At 36.5% G+C, this 21,053-nt stretch overlaps 1 protein-coding gene across 7 annotated transcripts in view; it reads left to right on the top strand.

Annotated features, from left to right (window-relative positions):
* Positions 1 to 21,053, top strand: part of LOC125255161 (protocadherin-15-like) — a 265,679-nt gene that overhangs the window by 149,577 nt on the left and 95,049 nt on the right. For all 7 annotated transcript variants that reach the window (XR_007181843.1, XM_048170191.1, XM_048170190.1 and 4 more), the window contains one exon: positions 12,373 to 12,501. Coding sequence is in view for 6 of the 7 variants with exons in the window: in XM_048170191.1 (XP_048026148.1) it covers positions 12,373 to 12,501 (129 nt within the window). In the remaining variant the exon portion in view is untranslated. The remainder of the gene's footprint in view (positions 1 to 12,372; positions 12,502 to 21,053) is intronic.

The following is a 21,053-nucleotide window of genomic DNA, read 5'->3' as shown; positions in this document are numbered from 1 at the left end:
TTTTTACCTTTATAAATACCTTTATAAAATAAATAATGCTTTAAATAATAATAATAACAATTAAAAAAATCAATAAATACAATGATGATAAAAACGAAGTGATACTTTTAAATATTACGTTACTACCGCCAGTAGGTGGCGGTATGTCACTGTTTTTATGAGTGAATCGTCGAGTCATTCATTCTTTCAGTATCAAAGCAAGCGGCGGTATTTATGAATGGATCATTGAATCATTGACAGTTTGTTCAAAGCCGCAGATTTGTTCACGAAACAACATGTGTGCTGCAGTTCTGCTGTGGCTTTCATTGCTAAATAGAGCAAAAATGCTGATGATACTATTTAAAATGTACATCACCTAATATTACCCTCTTGTTTGTTGAACTGTTGTATAAAATCAATGTTACATTTGAAATCATGTGGATATTCGGGAAACATTGCATTCTTGCTGGTATAATATGATCAACATTAAAAACAATAACTCACAGAAGGGTATGTTTTTGTATTGAAGAGAGTTTTAATCTTAAATCACACAGTCTGTGTCTATATTTGTTCTTCATGCTAGTAAGTGCTAAATCCCCACTTTTACAAAGCTATATTGTCGAGAACAGCGCTAATGTAGCGCGATTTGCTGGCGTGGAGTCAGTTTTGACCGCGAAAGATGAGGTAATTTGACTGCCGTGTATTTATGGCATTTTACCTGCTAGAAATACATGCTCAGTTTTGATGTTATTTTAAGGAGGAGTAGAAATAAAAACAAACGGCGAAACTCAGCATTTTTTCTCACGTATGTCAGTTTGAGAGCCACTGCTGGATATTAGCCTACACTTTGGTCGCAGATTTAGTCAGCAAACGAGCTTCGCAATATAGGCCGACGGAAAGACACTTTAATTTAAGTAGAAAATCTCAAATGAAGATCGCTGAACTCCAGCTTACTTGTCTGTGTTTTCAGATCATCCACGCTTCTTCCTCAGAGTAGAGAGAGTGCGTGTGCATGGTTGCCAGATTGCAAAGATTAAGTAAAACGTGTTCTTTTAACAAAAAGGCTCTGATTGGGGTTTAAATTTGGAAATCTGGCAACAGTAAGCATGAACACTCATAAAAACAACCTGTAATGTTTTGTCTCCTTTATTCGACAAAAACAAAAAGTGATTTCACAAGAGTGATTTTGGTAAAGTTTTTTTTAGCCACATTTCAGTCTCGTCTTTTTCGTCAACGATATTGCACGTGTTGATTTAGTCACAATTATCGTTAAATGACACTGGTGTCGTCTCTCATCGTCTAGTCTTAGTCATGGAAAAAAAGGTCGTCAACGAACATTTTTCGTAATAGTTTCCGTTAACGAAATTAACAGTGGTACCACAAATCTGTACAACGTTATAGGCTGCATGGATGTTTAGATTAGGGATGCATCAATATATCGGCCAGTAATCGGTATCATCTGATAAAAGCAATTATTTAAAAACAGCCGATGATCAGGGCCTATCATGTACTGTCAGTCAAAAGGAGGTGGAAAAACGTGTCAGAATGCAACTCATACTTTGTGTGAAGAAAATGTCTTTTGTGTTAAATTTAGTGCTGGCTGAGTTAACATGACAATAACGCATTAACAGTTAAAAGGAAGCAATGTTAAAGCAGGCTCTATATGACCGTATGAATCACCTGTAGTTAAAGTCAGAACACCCCTATGTAACCCCTGTTTGAACCGCCCACTCCAAGCAGGACTCAAACCCAGGTCCGCTGGCATAGGAGTCGGGCACTCTAACAAGTCAAGTCACCTTTGTTTATATAGCGCTTTTTACAATGCAGATTGTGTCAAAGCAACTTTACAGTGATAACTGGTATATAATTTGGCTGTACAGAATAGTGTCAATGCAGGCAGATCAAAGCACTGTTGAATAAATGTCAAGAATACTGTTGAATATCAAATGTCAAATCAAATGTCAAGTGTCCCCAACTAAGCAAGCCAAAGGCGACAGCGGCAAGGAACCCAAACTCCATCAGGTGGCAAACAGGTGGCAAATAGGTGTTAAATGGAAGAAAAAAAAAAAAACTTGGGAGAAACCAGGCTTAGTGGGGGGGCCAGGCCTCCTCTGGCGAACAGTGCTTTGTTATGATTCAGGCAGCTATCATAAGTCTGATAGGATCGCAACATTCAAAGTATTTATTTCAGTTCTATCCAGTTGAGGATCGTATTCATCACACCGGTATGGATGGTCTGTTGAGGAACTGTGGCACTGGCTGTCGTGTCGATGAGGCCTTCACAGTGGATGATCTAGTTGACTCGATATATGTTGATACTTCAGGGCTGCGTTGTGGTCGTGTCAGGGCACCGGTCCTCGGTCTCATCTGGATACGGCCCAGATCCGGTTGACTACGGTAAACCTCGGAAAAACCAGAAAAACTAATATTAGCGTAGATGCCATTCTTCTTCTGATGTAACGAGTACATCTGGTGTTATAGGAAGTGTTCCCGGTTCCGGCTGACCTAATTTATGCAGCCTAACAATCCTTTAACGGATTTGAAAATATAAATGTATAATGTGTTATGTGTTATGTGTATGCCAGGTTAAAGAGATGCGTTTTTAGTCTAGATTTAAACTGAAAGAGTGTGTCTGCTTCCCGAACAATGCTAGGAAGATTGTTCCAGAGTTTAGGTGCCAAATAGGAGAAGGATCTACCGCCTGCAGTTGATTTTGATATTCTAGGTATTATCAGCTGGCCTGAACTCTGAGATCGCAATAAACGTGAAGGACTATAATGCATTAAGAGCTCGCTCAGGTACTGGGGAGCTAAACCATTTAGTGCTTTGTAAGTAATTAACAAGATTTTAAAATCTTATACGATGTTTAACAGGAAGCCAATGCAGTGACGACAGAACTGGGTTAATATGTTCTAGCTAGAGTTCTAGTAAGAACTCTAGCTGCTGCATTTTGTACGAGCTGTAGTTTATTTATCAAGCGGGAGGAACAACCACCCAGTAAAGCGTTCAGTCAGTAATCTAGCCTCGAGGTCATGAACGCATGAACTACCTGTTCTGCATTCTCCATTGAGAGCATATGTCGTAGTTTAGATATATTTTTAAGATGAAAGAATGCGGTATTACAGATGCTAGTAACATGCCCTTCAAATGAAAGATTGGTATCAAAGAGCACACCCAGGTTCCTAGCTGACGACGAAGACTTAACAGAGCAGCCATCAAGTGTTAGACAGTATTCTAGGTTATTACGTGAAGAAGTTTTCGGTCCAAAAATTAGAATCTCTGTTTTTTCAGAATTTAGTAGTAGGAAATTACTGGTCATCCAGTTTTTTTTTTATATCAGCTATGCATTCCGTTAATTTTGCGAATTGGTAAGTTTCGTCAGGGTGCGAAGAAATATAGAGCTGAGTATCATCAGCATAATAATGAAAACTAACGCCATGCTTCCTAATGATATCTCCCAAGGGTAGCATGTACAGACTGAAAAGCAACGGTCCTAGCACTGAGCCTTGCGGTACTCCATATTGAACTTGTGATCGAAATGACCTCTCGTCATTTACTACTACAAACTGATAACGGTCAGATAAGTATGATTTGAACCATGACAATGCAATTCCACTAATGCCAACATAGTTTTCGAGTCTATTTAAAAGAATATTGTGATCGATAGTGTCAAATGCAGCACTAAGATCCAATAACACTAATAGACAGATACAAACCACGATCTGATGATAAGAGCAAATCATTAGTAACTCTAATGAGAGCAGTCTCAGTACTATGGTACGGTCTAAATCCTGACTGGAAATCCTGACAGATACTATTTCTTTCTAAAAAGGAACACAATTGTGATGAAACTGCCTTTTCTAGTATTTTTGACAGAAAAGTAAGATTTGAGATCGACCTGTAATTGACTAATTCTCTAGGATCAAGTTGTGGTTTTTTAATAAGAGGTTTAATAATAGCCAGCTTAAAAGTTTTTGGTACATATCCTAGTGATAAAGATGAATTAACAATATTAAGAAGACGATCTATGACCTCTGGAAGCATCTCTTTCAATAGCTTAGTCGGTATAGGGTCTAACATACATGTTGTTGATTTTGATGATTTAACAAGTTTAGACAATTCTTCCTCTCGTAAAGCAGTAAATGAATTGAATTTTTTCCTCAGGGACACTACAATTGTCCGGTTGTCTGACACGATACTGCAGTAGACGGTTGCATGGTTATAATTTTTTCTCTAATATTATCAATCTTGCAATTAAAGAAGTTCATAAAGTCATTACTGCTGTGCTCTTTGGAAACATCAGAAGTTGAAGCTTTATTTCTTGTTAATTTAGCCACTGTATCAAATAAATACCTAGGGTTGTGTTTATTTTCTTCTAAAATTTTGAAAAATAGGCAGATCTAGCAGTTTTTAAGCATCAGTCGCTAGAGCACCTCTTGAGTTCAGGAGAGTGAGGTTTACATGCACAGCTCTTAATAGCCTACATCTGTTACACTTACACCAAACATTATTTGTAGCGTGTCACATTGTGTGCACGAAATAGACACTGAAACAGTCAAAATGAGCCATTGGAGAAGCATCAATTAAAAGTTACTGTCAATGATTTTGGCCCTCCAAAACCATTTTGTCTGAAACTGAAAATTGCAGTTTCAGTCAAAAATGTAAATTGCCAAAATTCTGGTGCATCACTAGTACTGTATATTCGCAATGGTGGAAATTTAAAAAAAAAAATTATTTGTATTTTACATATGGCATTAAAGGATTAGTTCATTTTCAAATAAAATTTTCCTGATAATTTACTCACCCCCATGTCATCCAAGATGTTCAAATCTGGCGCTGCGTTCGTTCCATAAGTAGAATAGGGAAGAGGACATAGGACATACAACGTAAGCTTTTTGAAGAATACGAAAGTGCGGTTTTGGCGGAAACACTTGGAAGGTGATCATTTGTTTATATAAAGCATATACATTTAAATTTTTTTGCGAAAATGACTAATCGTTTCGCTAGATAAGACCCTTATTCCTCGTCTGGTATTGTTTAAAGCCCTTTGAAGCTGCACTGAAACTGTAATTTTGACCTTCAACCGTTTGGAGTCCATTGAAGTCCACTATAAGTAGAATAATCCTGGAATGTTTTCATCAAAAACCTCAATTTCTTTTCGACTGTAGAAAGAAAGACATGAACATCTTGGATGACATGGGGGTGAGTAAATTATCAGGAAAATTTTATTTGAAAGTGAACTAATCCTTTAAGTTTATAAGAAATAGGAAGAGAAGCCTACCATTGTTTAATTTATTCAGTCAATCAGTCACTCAATCAATCAAACTGATTGCTGTTTGTTTATTCATTAATTTCATGCAAAAGTGTTTAATTTGTTTGTTTTTATGCTATTTATACAGTAGTATATAAATGTAATTGTGAAAATTGAGAAACATTTTGAATCAAAGTAAAGAGAAGTCTAGCATTGATTCATTTATGCAGCAAATCAGTCAATGACGCGAAGTCAATCAAACAAATGATTCCGTCGCTCGCTGATTGTTGTTTGTTCGTTCCTTTTTCATTTGCTCGTTTGTTTGTTCTTTTGCCAAAGTATTTGATTTCCTTTCATCGGGTAAGTTTCCTAGCAGTCACCAGTGACTGGTCTCTCCTGTGCACTCCACTTTCTCAAAGGGCTCATAGTGATTGATCTAAATAGAGGAAAATGAGGTGCATCTTACAATGGACTGATTATGCCGTAATGATGGAGATAAATGAGCCAAACGGGCTTTTTAATTATGAAGCACCTTCTTTCACTCCGATTTCTCATTTAGCCTAAATTCCTTACTGGATGAGCCAACAGAGAAAATCTCACTTAGTATTCATCAATAAAAGATGCCTGGATTTACAACCCGCTTCAAGGACATGTGATGTGTTCACCTCCAAACTCAAGGATAATCACTTGCCTTCCTTGGGAAGAAAGTGCATAAAGATCAGGCTTTAAGCACAATGGTGTCCATTTATATCCAAACTGTCAAGGTGGTTGTCAGGTGGTGGAATTATGTTCATCAGAGTCACATGTCTTTGCCTTCACTTTCACGTTAGCGTAGCCTTTACAAACAAATGAAGGTGATTCCAAAACTATAATAACCCCTAGAATAATTCAAAGCACATCTTAATTGGCAGAATTCTCAGAATCCTGATCTCCTCTCATTCCTGGCCTGTTGAGAAAGACATCCCTGTGTGCTTAGCTAATGAAAGTAAGATGAGAAAACAGTGCAGCAGGTTTCATTCCCATCTTCCCATTTACCCACAAGTATCCCTCCATGACCTTTCTGCTTCACTTGCAGCTAAGAACCAAGGGTGAAGTTGAGATGCGAGGCTGGGGGAGCAGGTGCGGTTTGGAAGGTTTTTAAAATTCAGGTGACCTTTGCTAAACCACCTGGTCATTAGCCAATTTAATAAATAGTGCTTTTTCTGAAAAGGAGAGTTTGGAAAACGGGTCCCTTTCTATGGGCCCTGGGCAGCTTTTGACCTCTGTGCCTGTTAAGGTCACTCGGGCTGCTCTTTGCTGTGCTTAGGGAGTAGAAGCGATATGAGCCAGACAGATTCACAGAGACAAAGTCCACAAGAGAGACGTTTTCATCCCCAAACTGTGGTTAGAGGAACAGACACAGCCAGAAGTCTGTCTTGTGTACACCGACATTTGACTATTGGCATAAATTCTTTCTTGTTCTATTTGCAGGGATGGGCAAAATCAATCAATCAATCAATCAATCAATCAATCAATCAATCAATCGTCCATCCGTTTATTAGGGGTGTAACACACAGTGTTATGTCATGGTTCGGAATGTACCTAAATTTTTAGGTCAGAGATCGGAACAACAGGAAAAAGCAATCAAATCCCCAATGCTATGTTTCTTTTCTTTTATGTTGAACAGACAGTAGTGCATATTGACAATAGTGCATATACAGTTTGTTCCACCTAGCAGCATTCAGTCCCCCCTGAGGTAGTTGCTACAGTACAGTCTTCTTTAGTGTATTAGTGCACTAAAAAAACAAAAACAAAAACAAAAATGTTGCTTTGTAACTCTAAATTGATAGATTGGCCAATGCTGTGCGATAAAAAAAATGAAACTGCTGTTTTCAAACTTATTGGTTTGATTAACGTGTTGTGCGTAGCCTACGCTGTCATTTTCTTCGAGAGTTCTTTAACATGCGGTGGCAATGTCGGATGCACAAAGTTCAATATTACGCTTTTTCAAGAAATCACGGAAAGAAAAGCACGAAAGAGAAAAAGAGCCTACTTCACCTTTCCACGAGGAGACAGTGAGTGGCACATGAGGCTTCCCATTTCCAGGACACACGTAGTTCATCACTGGACTGTAGTAGTCAGACTTCCACGACACAAATCGGCACAATGCCAAATGATTTTGTCTCATTATAACAGTGGAAACAACTTAAAATACTCTGTCATTTACAGATAAGAGTAAGACATCCATTTGAAATGGTAAAAGGTATATATTTATTTGTGTACACTAACAATAAGACCAAAACATGTTTTTGTAAAATTAAGAAAACAAGCAGGATGCCACTTTCTGCTGACCCAGTTTTGCTTTCTGTGTCACAAAAATTAATCGAAACTCAGCATGTATGCTACTCTCAAGCATATATCCTTTTCGTTTCTAATCACAAGATGTGAACCTGTGTTTGCTGACAAATGAAAGCACCTTGTGTACATTTGCCTCAGCTTAAGACCAGTTTACCTCATGTTACCCCCACAGTGTAGTGCAAACTCAGCAGGCTTTATTGCCAGCACATGAAAAATTTACAGGGCCAATCTGCAAAATACTCCAGCATTTAAATCTTTAACAAATAAGTCCAAGCAGCAGGGGAAAAAAAAAAAAAAAAAAAACATCTGCTACTTTATAGAATATTGGTTTCCTCTTTCACTCGTCTAGGATTTCCCTCCAATGTTTTATGTTTCAGGGAAAGTAACAAGATTGACTCTGACTTGACATAAATGGATGCAGAATGATCTGACAAGAGACTAAGCAACTGTTGTCAGGGGAAACACCCTCACTTCCTTAATTCCTGGTTTTCAGCTTCAGCCTGTAAGCCTGTTTTCCTACAATCGTTTGAATGATTTATTTCTAGTGATGGAGTATGTCAGGCTGCTTGTATATCCAGTGTCCCCAAATAGAATTTAGCCATTTAAGTCACCATTACAAATGTGTTTTGCATTATATATCAGCATATAAAACCAACTGTCATTCATTTTTAAGAAATATATAAATACACTTTTTACAAAACGAAATTTGATTTTAATGATACTGATCATAATGATTTTTTTTGTGCAACCTGGTCTAAAAGACTTGGCTGGATCACTTGCTCATTCATTTTGTTTTTGTTTGTTTATTGATTTATTCGTTTTTATCCTTTTTTATTTTTGCTTTTTTTTTATTATTATTATTATTATTATTATTTTTGTTTATTTATTTTGCAAGAGTATTTGTTTTGTTTGATTTGTTATGTAATTGTCATTTGTGGAGTCTGGTAAGAGCATCTAGAAAACTTGGTGGGAGGAGAAGCAATCATTTGTATGAAATGTTTTCAGAAACAACTTTTACCCTGTAGACTGTGCAGCTCTAATTTAAATTGACTGCTGCTTCCAACCTAGCCAGCTGAAATTACACTACCTAACCTGACCTGCAAAAAACACATTTGTACTCAGAAAATAACTAAACACACACACACAAACAAACATTACGATTTAAAGTCTACTGCAAATAACTGTGTAAAGTAAAGTGTCAAAAGAGCTCAATTTATTTATTTAACTTGTTGCTGCTTTTTGACTGAGAAAGAAGAAAACATGACAAACTTTGCAAAAGGACAAAAGGTGGTTGTAAATATATTAAAACACTGCATGTTGCCAACATGAGTTAGTCCCAATTGGACCATTCGTTTCTGTCAATATCATTACTTATGGGGTTTTATTTCACCCCACAATCAAAAGAAAGAAGTAATTATCTATAGCATAAATGAGAACGATTTTGGATATTTTGGATTATGGCATTATTTTTATGATGGATTTAATGCATAAATCTTTTACTGTAACATTGAATTCAAGTGCAAGAACACACGAAAGGGAATTTGTTACCCAAAAACAAATACAAATACTAAGTTGAGCATTCTTTAATGCCTTCCTGTGCTTGAACGGACAAATTCACACAAAATGATTTCAAAAAGTGACCGTCTCGGCAAGTATCCTAATAAACATAGTCAGTTACATCTTCAGTTGAGAAAGGAAACGCATGATCTATGCGGCAATTTGACCTGCCTGAAAAGCAAAAACAAATCATTTTTATCTTTGTTGTTTTATATTTTATTATTAAATTATAATTAACATATATATATATATATATATATATATATATATATATATATATATATATATATATATTAGGGCTGTCAATAGATTAATTTTTTAATCACGCACCCTTAATCACGGTTAATCGCACACTTATCGTGAAATTAAGCATACACCATTTATCTTGTTTAACACGTCCATTTTGCCATCAAAATCCATCAAAATATATCAGATTGAAGTGTGATTTTCACAAAACTGTACTTTTCAAGGTAAATTTAGGTGTCTTTCCAAAAAAGGACACCAAATAACCAAATGATATGTTTTAATATAATTCATACATTTATGTACACCAAATCATCAAAAAAAAAAAAAAAAAAAAATCAACAATGCTTTACAGGATTTTCAACTATCTAACAATAGTTTTCAGATATAGAAATTGAACAAAGTAATCAAATATAAAATAACTGCATAAAAACTCATTTTGAATAATTAAATAAAGATGAAATATTAAGTTACAAAAGCTGTTCAGTCAAGAGTGATTTCTTCGTCTTTTCTCTTTTGATTAACATTAAACACACAAAGCAGGAATATTAGACTGCTGTCCCTTTAAGACATAATTCAAAGATCCAGTACACTGATACTGATACACATGAACTGTCTGTCTTATTTTTCTCTTAAGAACATAACCTACTATGTTTGTTAGGATACTCGCTAAGATGGGCATATTGACATAATTTTTGTGTGAATTTGTCCGTTTAGGTGCAAGACTTGAAAGAGAATTTGCATGAGAGTATTTGCGCGCTGTGACACGGCTCTCCATGAACGCGCTTCGGATGAGCGCACACACAAATCTCCTCACAGAGCGCGTGAGCTCTCTTTCGCGTCTTACAGATGACTGTTTAAATTGTCATGGTTTAAAGGTCCCGTTCTTCGTGATCCCATGTTTCAAACTTTAGTTAGTGTGTAATGTTGTTGTTATAGTATAAATAAAATCTGTAAAATTTTAAAGCTCAAAGTTCAATGCCAAGCGAGATATTTTATTTAACAGAAGTTGCCTACATCGAACGGCCAGTTTGGACTACATCCCTCTACTTCCTACTTTAATGACGTCACTAAAACAGTTTTTTGACTAACCTCCGCCCACAAGAATACACAAAAAAGGGGGCGTGGTCTTGTTGCGCTCCCACGGAGAAGAGCAAGAGTTGCGTTTGTAGAGTGTGTTTGTCGCCATGTCGTCGAAACGCTGTTATTTTCATCCCGCAGTCCAATCACCTTTGTTTGGCCTTCCCAGGGACACTGTACTTAGAGCTCAATGGTTACAATTTATGTTTAACTCGGTTCCCGAAAATTATAATTGTGGTATCCTTACTGCAATAGTTAATGTTGGACTGCAGTGCACATAATGGCCACAAGAGGGGACTATGCTTATGTATATGGGTGTTTTCCGTATGAGGTACTCTTCTGAGTGAGTGCTAACGTTGTACATTTTCTGTCGCTGCTTGTGGAGATTAAAGAGTTCAGTCTCTCGGGAATTATTGTCTTTTGTGTTCATTCGGCACGACACCACAATAATCCACATGTAAAACTATGTGCAGCACACGTTATGGTAAGAGGCGTGACCTTTCCGGGCAAGGTGCGCTCTCTCTATGGCTCTGGGTTCGCTAAGCTGCTGTCGAATCACAACACAGGAACTGCTAGCACAATCAGAACTCGTTACGTATTTCTGAAGGAGGGACTTCATAGAACAAGGAAGTCATCAGCCCGTTTTTATGACAGTGGAAACAGCGGAATACAGATAAGTAAATTATGTGAAAAATACTGTGTTTTTTTACACGCGAAACATGAACACATGTTATATTGCACACTATAAACACAATCAAAGCTTCAAAAAACCACGAAAAACGGGCCCTTTAAATGAGTATAGTTTAAACAAAGATAGCAACGTGAGATGTTCAGGTCTCACCTGTGCTCGTGCGCTATCAACACCCGGCGTAAATGATTGGGCATAGAGTTTTCGGCACGACATTGGACATTTGTTTGCAGTAACTGTTTTGTCCATGTTCTTTTGATCATTGCAGTATTGGGAAACTAGAATGCACATCCATCGTCTGAAACATACATTAGCAGAATCCGTCTGTCTGTTTTGCAAGTTGTTTTCAACAAACCATACTATAGATGTGTCATCATTGTGATGAACCGCGGTGCAAGCGTGTGCTGAACGGGAGGGCTCGTGCTCTTCAGTTACAATGACAGAATATGACAAAGAGTTTGTGATTTAAAGCGAAATAGACACTGGAATGAATAATTCTCTCTGCCATCTCTGATATAATCATCATGGACTTTAAGATCATCTAAATGCGGACATAAATCATGTTATGATGCAATTTCACATGCTTATATATATATATATATATATGTCAATACAAAAAGAATCTCAAGAATCTCTTTTTTATTTCTTGGCAGTTTTAGTGCGATTCACCCGTTTGCCTGTGTTCCCCGACCCTAAGATAATCATATGTATGCAAGTTAAATAAATAACAGTAGAGAAATGTTAATTATATGTTTGCTGTGCATGTATGAATGTTTAAATACTATGTTTCCATTACTCATCTTTCAAAATGAGACACTTTGTAAAGTATCGGAAATGTAGACAGTTAATTGTTGTTACTGAGTAGATGGAATTCTCCCTGCCAGCATGTTAATTTGGTTGCATCCATCAATTTGTTGAGGCGATCTATACTCTGAAACACTAATCCGCTCAACAGCTGTGGATATTTTTCATTAGACCCCATTCATAGCTTGATGATGAATGCAAATATGTTAGCAATTTTGCAAGTTCTGTGCAAATTAATCAGGGAGGAATGGATAATTGTGTGTGAAAGCCAACACTGTCTTTTACCAGACAGAAACAAAATTACACAAAGGCCTCAAAGTTTGCATTTCAGATTTGTTGACGTCGTTAGATCACTGACTGAAACTGTGTGAAGTTATTTACTTAGAGGTGTCCATGTAACAATTGAAGTAACCTGAAGGTTTCTTGTTTTCAGACCTCGACTGCTACAGTGAATATAGTGGTGACTGATGTCAATGATAATGACCCTGAGTTCGATCCTCTGCTGCCCCTTAATCTCACAGTTCAAGAGGAAGAGGCAAATGCTTTTGTGGGTCAAGTAAAGGTAAGGCCGCAAGCACAATCAAAATTCTTTATGCTTGTTCTCCTCGCTGTTTGATCTCCGAACTATTTGCTCTGCAACTGTTTTCTGCCCACTGGAGTCACCCCAGATGGAAATCATGAATCTCTACAAGTTTACTCTTCAGAGTTTAACTTTGTGGTTACACTTTTATTTCTTACTTGTTATAGTTGATTTAAAGGAGTAGTTCACCCAGAAATTAAAATTCGAAGTGATTTTCTCACGCCGCACATATTTTTTCTGCGGTGCATGTTAACCAATGTCTGCATTCACACCGCCAGCAGGAGCAGCGCATGAGCGTCAAGCAGGATCTATCAAAATAAATATAATTCACACAAAAAGTGTTCAAAATGCACAGAATAAACATGTCTAGTGTGTTTTTAATAAGAATTTGACTATGTTAGAAAAGAAAATTAAGAGTAAAAAATATTTATAGGAGATTTACCCATTTAAGCTTGTTTTTAATTATTCAGTTTCGGTTAAAGTATGGTGTATTATAAAAAAAAAAAACTAAAGCAAACTAGCCAGAAAATATGATATATAAACATTCTTTTAGTTATTACACAGATATATAGGCTGCAGCATACCCAAATCAAACCCGAGTTTGCTGACTTTTTTCGCCGAGTTTGCTGTCTTGTAAACATGTGCACACGGTAGATGATGTAAAACACAAAGCTTGGATAACACAAGGCTTTTATTTTTTTATTTTTTTATTTATTTTTTACGTTTATATGCAAATGTTGGACACCTCCCCATGTTAACAAATTTTCAAGACTATCAAGTTTATAAATGACCAACTTATAGAAGCAAATTTATAGATTTATAGCCGTCTTTGTAAAGAAATGTAATATTATGCACCATATTGAATATTGTAATTTTTTTTTTTTGGGGGGGGGGGGGGGGGGGATTTGTGTGTTTGAAGAAACAGACCAATATTTATGCTATTTAGAATCATCACCTCCATGAACCTATTAACTAAGAACTTCTAATACCAGATTGAATCAGTGAGTTGAACTTGTTCATTTGATCTGGTTCTCAAATCATTGACTCCAGTTTTATCCAGTTTATAAAACCTTACAAAAAGTCTTTCAGTCATGTTGAATGTTCATTTGGACAACACTAATTATCTCATAAACAAACCTAAAAGAGCTCAGGTGGAAGTCAAGGTTCTCAGTGAATAATTATGTAAATTTCAATCTGTTCTTCACAAAAAAGGTATTATATGACTTCAGAAGACTTTGGAGTATGGGTGAAAAGTGTTAAATAGATAAGAAAATACAAAACTGGGGACCTGGAGGCATAAGCAAAATAACCAAAATAATGAACAAATGCAAGGGGTAGCTAGGGTTGGGAATCGTAAGAAATTTTCCGGTTCCGGTTCCGATTCCAGTTCCAGTTCCATTACAATAATTAAACAACCAATAAAAAATAGTAGTAAGGGAAAAAATACACAATACTCAACTCAAACAGTCGTTTTTGTGTTTATTATTCTTGTAAAATGAATTTAACAGACTGCTAATCTCAATAAATCCGTTAACACTTTACAAAAAGGTTAATTAGGTAACATTAGTTAACTACATTAACATGAGCCAATACTGAACTGCATTTCTAAAGCATTTATTAATCTTTGTTAATGATAATTTCAACATTTACTAATACATTATTAAAATCAAGAGTTGTATTTGTTAACATTAGTTAATGCACTGTTAAGGAACATGACTGAACTATAAACAGCTGTGTTTTTATTAACTAATTAAGGCAAGACAACTAATACTAACTAATAGATTTAACCATACTTTCCCCAGTTGATTAATAACAGTACATTAAGACAACTGTTTTGTATTTCTGAAATGTTATGTTTAAATATGCAAACGAGGTATTACCTAATTAAGTGTTTACTAATTTGCATACATTTCAAGAAGAGAAATCTGAACACTGGTTAAAGGTTCAAAATGCTTTGTTCATTTTGTTGACATATTAGAATTTTAGGAATACAAGTATATACCAGGTGAATAATATGTTAAGAAACCCATCTGTAAATATCTTCAGAATAAAGATAGGAATAAACCTGGAAAGTTTGGTGTATGTAAGTGCTACAGAAGTGGAGATTTCTGGCTCAGTGCATGAGAAAAATAATTTTGCCGGTAATGTATTGCCTTAAGATGTGGCCTGATCCTAAATATTGAGCAACACAGTAAGTGAGTGAATGAGGTTTTAAACTAGTTCAAACTAATAGATCATTGGTTTGAGGGGTTTGTGAATTGAAAAGAATCTGCTCATAAGAGCCATTTGGTTCAAGCATCACAATTACACTAGCTTATACTAAAGATTAAAGCTTATACTTATGATTTATATACTCACACTGAAGTTCCTTTTCGTTCTTTGCTTAGGGGTAAAAAGACGTTCGAAATACCTTTGCAGTGATATACTGTTACCCATGCTGCAGGTAGTGGCGTTTAGTGAATGTGTTAATATATGCTGTGCACTTTTCTCTCAAATAATCACTCTTTCCTCATAATCACCACAGCCCACTGGTAGTTTGAAGGTTTTTATCAATCAGAGCTAACTTTTTTCTGGAAAGTTTGCTTTGGCAAGTTGTTTTGAACTTAATTTTGGCCTTTATTTTCACACCAGTTTGTTCTTCAGTTTCACTTAAAGTATATCTGGGCATTTAGGGATTTAAACAAACCCCTAACCCAGGGGTCTCAAACTCAAATTGGCTGGGGGCCGTTGCTGTGATTGACACCTCATAGGAGGGCCATTTTAACATTCAAGCACAAGAAAGCGCAAATTTTCTGAAAATTTACTTTCCTTTGCATTATTTCTCATTTACTTCAAATTTCATTTCTAAAATATTTTTGCTATTCTTAACAAAAAATGTAAACAGCAGTGTCTATCATTGTTACATACAGTATTAGTTTTTAACAGTTAGTGCAAATATTTTCCCTTACTTTATTTTAGCTTAAAAAACATCAAAATCTTACACTGAACAACTCTGTACTGAACAAATGCAATCCCTGAATACATTTGTACACTATTCTGTTTCTTGCCAGACACCTGGCAGCCTATGGCGCTGCGAGATGAAAGCATCTCAACTTTTCATGTGACAAGGACCAACCGATGAGCTTCGGCCTTTCTTTAACAACATCGAAAGCTCAGCCAAACAGCTGATCATAGCTTTACAGGGCGGGTTTTTATTTCTCATCTCCATAAATATATCTAGAAGTAGATAAATGGCCTGCGGGCCGGCAGTTTGAGACCACTGCCCTAACCCAAAGTAATTCACTTCTGCATGTAATTACTTCCACAGCATTTGCATTACATACGTGAAATCTCAAATCATGTGCTTGCTCCTTCCTTCTGTCTGTCATAGTTACTTGCACTGAGCATGAATGTTCTTTTGTCCAGTTCTATTTAAGGATTTCATTCCCTTCCACGGTCTCATATGAGCGGTGTTAATCAGTGCCTGCTGGGGTGTGGGCGTGACGCCAGCAGCTAGAGTGTCTTCCTCTGCCCTCTTGAGCCCTCATCTCACTCTCTTCCCATCGCCCAGCTGGCATACACCCGCAGCCTATCTGCCAAAGTCCCTGCCCGCTCCACTGTTTATGATTTTCCAATTAAAGAAATGTAATTTAAATAATTTGTTACCTTCGGGGACGTCCTGTAATGAGCAGCTTTGTTGGGCTCTGTTAAGCTGCGAAGAGTTATAATTAGTGGTCTAGATTAATAGAGGCGCACTTTGTCATCAGAATAATCACAGGCTAATGCTGGCAGACTGTTTATTAGCAGAGCATTCCTTAAACATGTATACTTTGTGTCGGATAAATATACATTACACCTCATAAGATGGACAGGCACCATGTTCCAGGGCTTTTGATTCCTGCTGTCTAGGAATAAGCAAAAAAAATCTATATCATGCTATGTGTTTTTGTATTTGATGGTAATGGCAAAAATCATGATATAGTTGCTGGAAATCAAATAAAATGGTTTATATTTTAAATAACTTTGTGTCAAAGTCCATTTCTGGATAATCCAGTTAAGTAAATGGTTTATAAATGCTACTTCATCTCATTTAATTATTTTCTATTTTATTTGGGACTTGATTGAATGCAAAACCAAAATAATATTATGCCTAAATGTTATGAATAAGTCTGGCATCAGTGCTGAAACAGCTTCATAATATAAATAAATAAATAGAGACAAAACAGTGAAGCTAATATTGTAAAACAGGCTGGATATCAATATAGATTTCCAGATTTGATTAATTTCAGTTCAAGTCTGATGATGATTTGATTTGATTCAAACTCATTTGGCTATGTTTCCATTGCAATGTCATATTTGCCTGAACAAATGGAAGCAATTATTTATTTGCTAATGTTGTTAATTATACAGGACAGTGTTTAAGACTGATTCAAACTGGCAACTTGTCTTTTGGAACTATTTGGTAAAAGAAACTGTTCAAAAGAGTTCAGGAATCAGGTACAGTAACACTGGTTCTACTGTATTGAACTGGATGCGAACTATTGTCGAACGCGGATTGACAACAGACCCGAAGAAAAGACAATGCTGAATAAAGTCGTAGTTTTGTTATTTTTGGACCAAAATGTATTTTCGATGCTTCAAAAAATTCTAACTAACCCACTGATGTCACATGGACTGCTTTGATGACGTTTTTATTACCTTTCTGGACATGGACAGTGCACCGTACATACATTTTCAATGGAGGGACAGAAAGCTCTCAGACTAAATCTAAAATATCTTAAACTGTGCTCCGAAGATGAACGGAGGTCTTACGGGTTTGGAACGACATGAGGGTGAGGCATTAATGACATAATTTTCATTTTTGGGTGAACTAACCCTTTAGTGTGAAAAAGTCCCACCCTCTGAAATCTCTACTCTTTTCTACTGACACAGGCATATACCATGGCACAACGGCCAGTGCTTTTGCTAATTGTTCACGTCTTGACAAGTTATGTGTGCACCACAGTATAACAAGCTTCATTTACAAACCCTCACTTGTCTTAAATTCATTTGGAGCTCCTGACACGTTTCCCAGTGAGGCATGTTGGATATGGTCCAAAGCTTAACGCTAGCTAAACATCCCCTACGGCTAACATGGTGCAGCAGAGGTTTCCATATCATTAGAGAAATGCCCACAGAGCTCTATCAGCATTATCACAGCAGAGCCTGCATCGCTGTAGATATTACACCTGGCCGGCGTGCTCATTTCAAATGACTCCAAATAAGCCACAGCATGGGAAATTTAAACTTGTTTGAAGTCAGTTAAGTTCAGGCCAGAGAGTCCCGCCTCACTGTCTGTGGTTGGAGAGCTTGTCATTTGACTTGCTGTCTAGATTCTTGTACTTGTTTTTCATCAGAAAGCTTTTTTTATGAACTTATGTATTTGCCGTTTTGATGTGGGCAGAAGTAGACACCTTAATTTGCTTGTGGTCATCTCTTTGATGTGCTTGTCTGCATTCCGTCTATACACCTAATAATGATTTAAACTCAAAGCAGCTGTGAATCAAATAAGTGGGGAACTGTTTTTTATCAGAGGTGCTACAAATTAGTGTGAAGTATGAGTGCTAATTAGAAAAGATAGTAAGAACTTGTCTTTCTGCCATTATCTGCCTGATAACGCAATCATCCTTCTTAAAGTCAATGTGAAACACCTTTCACAACCCATTTACTTGCATAATCTGACGTTTTTCCCAGTGAAATAGTATATTCAACAAGAACAAATATAGGACTAGACTTGTTTTTGTCTATTTAAATTGACTGGATTGTGAAAAGTTGGCCTTAGATACCTGAATGGAGTCATGTGTCTAGAACAGTGGTTCCCAAACTGGGCTACGCGAAGTGACAAAAGGGGGTACGCGAACAAAATGCTGAGTAGTTCATTTAATTCTACCTTAAAATTATATTAAAACCGAGCATGTTTTTCTAACTGCCAAAATGCCATAAATCCAGTAAATGTAATCAAATTACCTCATCATTTGCAGTCAAAAATTACTGTATCCACCACACATATGATAGATTGCATGCAGCATGCTGCCTTATATCGCGCTAAATTAGGCTACTGTCGCTCTCGACAATGCACCTTTTAGCACTTATACTCACATGAAGAACAAATATACAGACAGCGGATTAATTTCGATTTAAGACTCAAACTTTCTCCGTTACAAAAACATACCTTGTGTGAGTTCTTGTATTTAATCATGATAACGAGCAAGAATACAATTGTTCCCAAATATCCACATGACTGCAAACGTGACTTTATTATACAACAGGTCAAAAAATAAAACGTACATTTTAAACACAGTACTGTAAGTATGTACTCTATTTTGCAATGAAATAGTTCTAATGAAAACCACAGCAGTACTACAACACACATCTGTGTTTCGCAAACAATTCTGCGGCTTTGAACGAATCGTGAGTCAATGATTCAATGATTCATTTACAGCCACTTGTTTCATTACTGAATGAATGACTCGATGACTCACTCATAAAAACAGTGACTTGCTGCCACCTACTGACGGTTTTAGTTTAATATTTAAAAGTTTTTCTTGGTTTTACCATCATTGCATATTTCTCTATTGAACATTTTTATTTAAAACATTATTTATTTTATAAAGTTATTCATAAAGGTAAAAATATTCACTGGAAAATCAATTTAGGGGGCAAATATTGTCCCTTAATGGTAAAGGTGTGACTGCAGTCGAAGTGGAAGAGAGGGGGTACGCAGAAGGATGGTAATCCCTTCAGGGGTACTCCAAGCTAAAAAGTTTGGGAATCACTGGTCTAGAAGGAAGAGACTAAAAAGTAAGATGTCAGCCAAAAAAGAAAATTGTTTTAGTAGAGCAAGTTATTACATTTTGATGAAAGATTACAAAGACCAGAAAAGTGCATTAACATGCTAGATAAATCTAAAATAAAATATAGCTGCAAGCAGAAATTGCGGGGTCAAGCCGAATGAGGGCAGAAAAGGAAATATTTGTAGACATCTGTGATCATGAGGTTAGGATAAAGCTGTTTAAATTGCATCAGTTAAAGCACTTATAACATAATAACATGGTTATTGTATAACTTCTAAGCAGTAGGTGGTGCTATGACGAAACTCTGCATGCACCCTCAAGTCATGCCTGTGATGACATGAACCAAGTTCCGTGTCAGTACGCTTTTGCAAAGATTCAGCTGCAAATCGATTTTGGCGTGCTCACGGTCAAATTTGTTGACGCAGTATAAAACAATGGTGGGGTCTATCAAAAAGATTTTAATGCATTTTTGTCATGAGTGTCTGTAGATGCTACATACCAAATTTCGTATCAATCAGATAAATTTTGTAGGGAAGTTCGAAAAAGTATGTTGTGAATAAAATTCAATATGGTGAACAGCAAGTATGGTAGAATATGAATTTGGTATCTTGGCATAAGCCAACCAAACTAATGATACAAGTTAAATGACAATATGTTGATTTTTTTGAATGTTATAAGCATTTTCATAAATTTCATTATATCCACCATTAGGGGTGCTGACCTAAAACTTTACAGGTCCTCTCAGGTCCTCTCATGAATCATACCGAGTGTCGTAACAATACATTCATGCGTTCGTAACACACAGCAAAATGGCCGACCAAAGAAAACTGGATATCGTTCAGCTCAGCATGCCTCAAGGAATCTAAGGAGATCAGAGGTGCTCATGATTTTAGGACAAAATTTTAAATACAAATTCAAAAGTTATAAGAAAATATAGACATTTTTCCTATCTCGGCACCAGTAGGTGGCACTGTGATGATACTTTGCATGTACCCCCAAGTCATGCCTTTAATGACATATACAAAAGTTTGGTGTCAATAAACCATATCATTGCAAAGATACAGCATCAAACCCATTTTTGCATGTTCGCCGTCAAAATTGTTGGTGCGCTTTATCAGAACGGATTGCCCGATCAAAAATCTTTTAATAACTTTTTGCCTGGAGTGTGTGTGTAGATGCTGCATACCAAATTTCGTGCAAATTGGACAAACGCTCTAGTTTTTTTTTTTTTTTTATTTCCTTCGGATGAAAATGACGTCATAGCATGAGCCATGGTATCAGAGGGAAAAAGAATTTTGTTTCTAGGACTTCAGAAGTTATGAGCATAAACATGAGTGAATCTTTAAACTGTTGGTGGCACTAGAGAGTCCCAATTTGATATGGTAACATTTCCGACTGTCCTCAATCGGTGTGCCAAATTTCATAACTTTTTACCATACAGTTTTATGGGCTGCCATAGACTCAAGAGCGGAAGAATAATAATAAGAAAACTAACGATTTCAATAGGGGACTTCGCCCCATTGTGGCTTGACCCCTAATTTGATGTCATGTTGACTTTATATCGCTTCAATGTTCCCCATACCATGATTTTGAAAGCATTTAGAAGTGAAATGCCTGGAACAAACTTAAAAACGTTTTTGATAGTCATTCCACTTCAAAGCTAGTGAGCCCACAACCAGGTTAGTTTGCTTCACTAGTTTCATGTGGTGGTCAGTGCAAAGT

Source organism: Megalobrama amblycephala, linkage group LG20 (genome assembly GCF_018812025.1).
Source record: "Megalobrama amblycephala isolate DHTTF-2021 linkage group LG20, ASM1881202v1, whole genome shotgun sequence".
NCBI classification, from domain to species: domain Eukaryota; kingdom Metazoa; phylum Chordata; class Actinopteri; order Cypriniformes; family Xenocyprididae; genus Megalobrama; species Megalobrama amblycephala.
The sequence above is the reverse complement of the archived record's forward strand: the minus strand, read 5'-3'. Positions and strand labels throughout refer to the sequence as shown.